Source organism: Pelmatolapia mariae, linkage group LG13 (assembly GCF_036321145.2).
Source record: "Pelmatolapia mariae isolate MD_Pm_ZW linkage group LG13, Pm_UMD_F_2, whole genome shotgun sequence".
NCBI classification, from domain to species: Eukaryota; Metazoa; Chordata; class Actinopteri; order Cichliformes; family Cichlidae; genus Pelmatolapia; species Pelmatolapia mariae.
The window spans coordinates 15,518,591-15,522,881 of record NC_086238.1 but is presented as its reverse complement, the minus strand read 5'-3'; the positions used below and the strand labels follow the sequence as shown (position 1 = coordinate 15,522,881).

Here is a 4,291-nt window from a genome sequence, read left to right as displayed (position 1 = left end):
TCCAGGTTGCAGAAGCAACTGTTGTTGTTTAAGACAGAGCTGTGGGCCCCAGTTGAGGGGCTAGTAATCTCCTGGCTAGTACAGGAAGGAATATCAGCTCATCTGATAGCCCAGATTAAGCTCAGGGGGCTTTAGGAGCAAACAACCTGCTTTTCATTGTGTAGTCGGGACAAGTGAGGACCAACATCGCCATGAGAGCTGTCAACTATTGTCTGCTGCTTCTGTTTTCCCTGGTCCTGCTAGCAACCACCTGTAAGAACCTTTTCTTCTTTATGCACCTCTGCTTGCTGCTTAACTCTCTGTCCATCTTTCATTTCATCTTGCCTCCTTTTAGATACTGTACATTTCAACCCTTGCATTATAAATAATAGTTTGTGTTTAGCGTTTAGTGTGTTTAATGTGTTCCTGAAGAGTAAGACCGTGTTAAACAAATAACTAAAATGAATGGCTCTACTGTACATTCTGACTTAAGGAGCATAGATGCTGGACATGATGGACCTACAGTTATTTCTCGGGAAAAACCTGACATGTTTCATAACTTCAGTAGGACCATTAAACATTAAGTCCTTATACTGACCTTATACTTTATTTATGTCATGTTCACTAATTGCTGTCTGCAGTGATTCTGATGGGTTTCGTGTCCCTTCAGTCCATCACGCTCCACTATACACCCAAGAAGCACGCACTCCCTGCAAATAATCTCTTAATAGGCCTGGAGGCTAATACTTACAGCATGTGTGTAGAGCGACAATGCCGTGGGGATAGATTGGGGCCAACTGCAAACAACAGAAAGTATTTATATACCAACTCAATATACGTGAGAGCACATGTGCAGAAAATGGGCTGATTATGCCATTTCTTTGTTTCACACGGTGCTTTTGTAGCTTCACTGTTTATTTGTGGTTTGGTTTTGGTAAGTTATTAGATAATTTAGCTGGTTTCATTTGAAAATGCCACATCTTGTTGTATATATGGAAAAAAACTTTTTAATATCTGTTTCTATCAAAACTTAATGATGACAGACCTATCCGGAGTTGAAGGAGGTTATTTTGATGGCCAGTACAGGAGATATGCTGCTGCAAAGTATGTTTGAAGCTTTTGGTGACTCCAGTTCTGATCCTCTTAGGAAGCAGCCTTAAGTTTGTCTGGAATTTAGGAGATGGATGGAGAGTTTCAAAAGGAAGCCTTTAAGTATTTCAAAGGTCAGTTAGTTTTCAAATAACAGCTCCCTCCTCGGGAGAGCTTTAGAAAGACATTTAAGTGTTTTATGTGCTGAAGTGGGCTCTGAGGCATTAGCTAAAGTTTACAAAGATGTATTTTTTTTTAAATGTGTGGGCACTGGTGAAACACTTTGGTTGATTTGGGAAAATTCATATGAAGGAAGTTAATTAATTAGTGCTGTTTCTCTTCATATTCCCTCTGGACCCAGGGAAAGTCACACATTTATAAGCCCTTCATGCACTTGCCAACCTATAGATCCTGTGTAAATATGAATTAGAAATATCCAAGCTTGGGACACTTGTTGGCACTTTCCCACGCAATCATCTTCAGTTATCTAAAGCAAACATTTGCGTCCTATGCTGTAGAGGTTTTTCACCCAGACAAGATATGCATGTACAGCTGACTCTTTGTTATATAGTAGCGCTCTGTTTCCTTTCAGGTGAGACTATACGATGTTATACATGTATGGGCTCCAATAACGATGACTGCAACCGACAAGGCTCCAAAGCTTGTCCTGGCTACTCTGATGCCTGTGCTGTAGTGGTGGGCCATGACAGTGAGTCCAACAGTGATAGTGTATTAGCCTTTCTTTTTACTAGTTTAATTTCAACCTTCTACCATAATACTCCATTTGTTTCTCGTGCATGTGTGCGTGTGTGTCTTTTTTGTGTGTTAAATAGACGACAGCCTGCTGTCTGTAGACACATCTCGGGCAGCAGGGGGTCTGAGGCTTTTAAGGGAATGAAGAGATTTGCTACTCCTACTCAATGAATATCCTTAATTAGGACACCATGTGTTCATGGCACCAAGACAGATTTACCAAATCTCAGCCAGCAGATCTTTTTTAAATTTTTTTGGCTGTAGATATGATATTTTTATTTTAATATTTTATAATCAATATCAATCATTTGGACTAAATTCATAAAAGGTGGTAGGTTTAGCATCAAACCTGCAACTTGTAATATTTCAGCCGGGAGTTGTTTACTCTAATGCTGTGTTTAAACCTGCATTAAGTGTTTCAATGGTGTGCTGTGATGAAAACAACAACAACAAAGAAATCGCTGAAAGCAAGACTAGCCAGGAGAGTTTCTTAAAGCAACAATTTAGCATCGACTTATATTGATTGGATGATGGCGGACAGCTTCTAAATGAGAGTAACTGGCTTCATTTTCTGTTTGTTAGGTGGCGTGATGAAGTCATGCTCTTACAAGTCCTTTTGCAGCCAGGCCAACAGTCAGGGCTACAGAGCACCAGGTGTCAGAGTTCACTGCTGCTACAGCAATGACTGCAACGTCACAAGCTTCGCCAACCAGCTGCCTGGACTTACCTACTTACTGCTGTTTTCTTCCATTTTCCCACTGCTTTTTTAAGTGGACGACTCAATCAAGCCCGCATGTATCCGACTGCCAAATAACACTGCCAAATTCCACATTCCATGCCATCCTTGTTACCATTTCACTTTGATTTACCTTATTTATCTGCTAGATGTGACTGTGTGGATTATATTCACCGTGTTCCACTGAATCCATTAAAAAGTACTCAAGTGAATGTGTCTTTCAATGGATTTCACTAAGCCAATAAGTAGAAGATCCTAAGGGAAGCGCTGAAATAACAGGCAGAGATTTTTTTTTTCCTGCATTGAAGGGGAAGAAATAGCATTTGAATTTTTCATGTTACTCATCCTGGTTCCATGCAAACCCTATAATTTTTGAAAGTGCAGGATAAAAAGAACTAGAGTAAGTTTTTACCAATCATCTGTCAAGATATTACTCCGTGCATCTTTCAGGCTTCACATACCGATACAACCATGAGTGTCAATGTAGTGTGTCGCGTACAAATGCAGCACTAAGAGTTCACGCCACTGGTGTGTTGTTACATTATTAGCCTTACCTCTCAATCTCATGGCTGAGCTGTGTGAAATATTATGAAAGAATGCTACTCATACACTGAAAATCCATATAATCCTGGTGGTGGCCAGATGTGTTGCTCTGATGAGGTTAATCCATGTCAGAGAAAGGAAGTCTGGCCACACTTTAACAGTGGATGGTGAACAGGTAGATGCTATATAATAACTATCTATGCTGTCAATTGTGTCATTGTTTTTAATTTTATTACCAGCTTCTTTTCAATTTCATTGTGATGTACATTAAACAGGGCTGTTGATATCTTTATGGATTTTATTTCGATCATTTATTTTAATATAATATCTGTATCTTTCTTTTTTTTTTACATTTAAAAAAATACAATTTAATCCTATCTGAAAAAGGGGATTCTTATCCTTTCTGTGTAGTGTATATACTATGTTGTAAATAAATATATATTCACCTACTGAGTGGCGCAAATGTCAGATGTAAAGATACATTTATCTTGCAGTAATTCTATAACTACAACCAATAAAAGAAATCTTTTGTGAAAGTCGCTGGGTTAACGTCATTTTTCTGTTCCCAAATATCAAAACAGAATGAAAACTATCTTCTTTAATCAAGTTGATTTATGTTTTTGTGTTTTTCTAAAAATCCTGCTGATTTCAGCTTCAGACTGAATAACTTAACCTGATTGCTATGTTTTTGCTTTCATATATTTTTTAAAAGGGTTATTAACTTTGCTATGGCTGGCTTAAGCTCTGTTTCTGACACAACACTGGTCAAATAATGGATTGTTTGTTGTAATGCACCTTTTTACTCACTTGCACACTCAAAAGGCTTCCTACTGCAAGTCTCATTCACCCAATTAAACACAAACACTCACTTTCATACAGCCCTTTTATTTATGCCTGAGCACTTTCTAACATTTGTACACACACTTGCACTCCGATGGATACATCAGGGGTAACTCTGGGTTCAGTATCATGCCCACGGATGCTTCGGCATGCAAAATGGAAGTGTCAGGGACTGAGCCACTGACCTTCCGGTTGGTACACCTGAGCCACAGCTGCCATCATTATTCTTCCATTATTATAACATCACTGACTGTCAATCTCATGCACAGTACCCGAGGAGAAATATGACTTCCTTTTTCAAAGAGCAAAAATATATTAAACATATGACTGTGTTAATACTGAGAGATCTTT

General features: G+C 38.8%; 1 protein-coding gene across 1 annotated transcript; it reads left to right on the top strand.

The window, feature by feature from the left end:
• On the top strand, positions 1-3,636 carry ly6pge (lymphocyte antigen 6 family member pge). Its single transcript, XM_063491634.1, has 3 exons — positions 1-252; positions 1,661-1,777; positions 2,404-3,636. Exons 1-3 carry the CDS (start codon positions 192-194, stop codon positions 2,589-2,591), a joined length of 366 nt encoding a protein of 121 aa, XP_063347704.1. The 5' UTR covers positions 1-191; the 3' UTR covers positions 2,592-3,636.
• The last annotated feature ends 655 nt before the right edge of the window (positions 3,637-4,291 follow it).

Bases quoted from the DNA above. Each gene is read 5' to 3' on its own strand.
- ly6pge (XM_063491634.1), top strand. From the start codon at position 192: ATGAGAGCTGTCAACTATTGTCTGCTGCTTCTGTTTTCCCTGGTCCTG. The intron at 253-1,660 runs GTAAGAACCTTT...GTTTCCTTTCAG, and splicing joins GGTCCTGCTAGCAACCACCT to GTGAGACTATACGATGTTAT. The intron at 1,778-2,403 runs GTGAGTCCAACA...TCTGTTTGTTAG, and splicing joins TGTAGTGGTGGGCCATGACA to GTGGCGTGATGAAGTCATGC.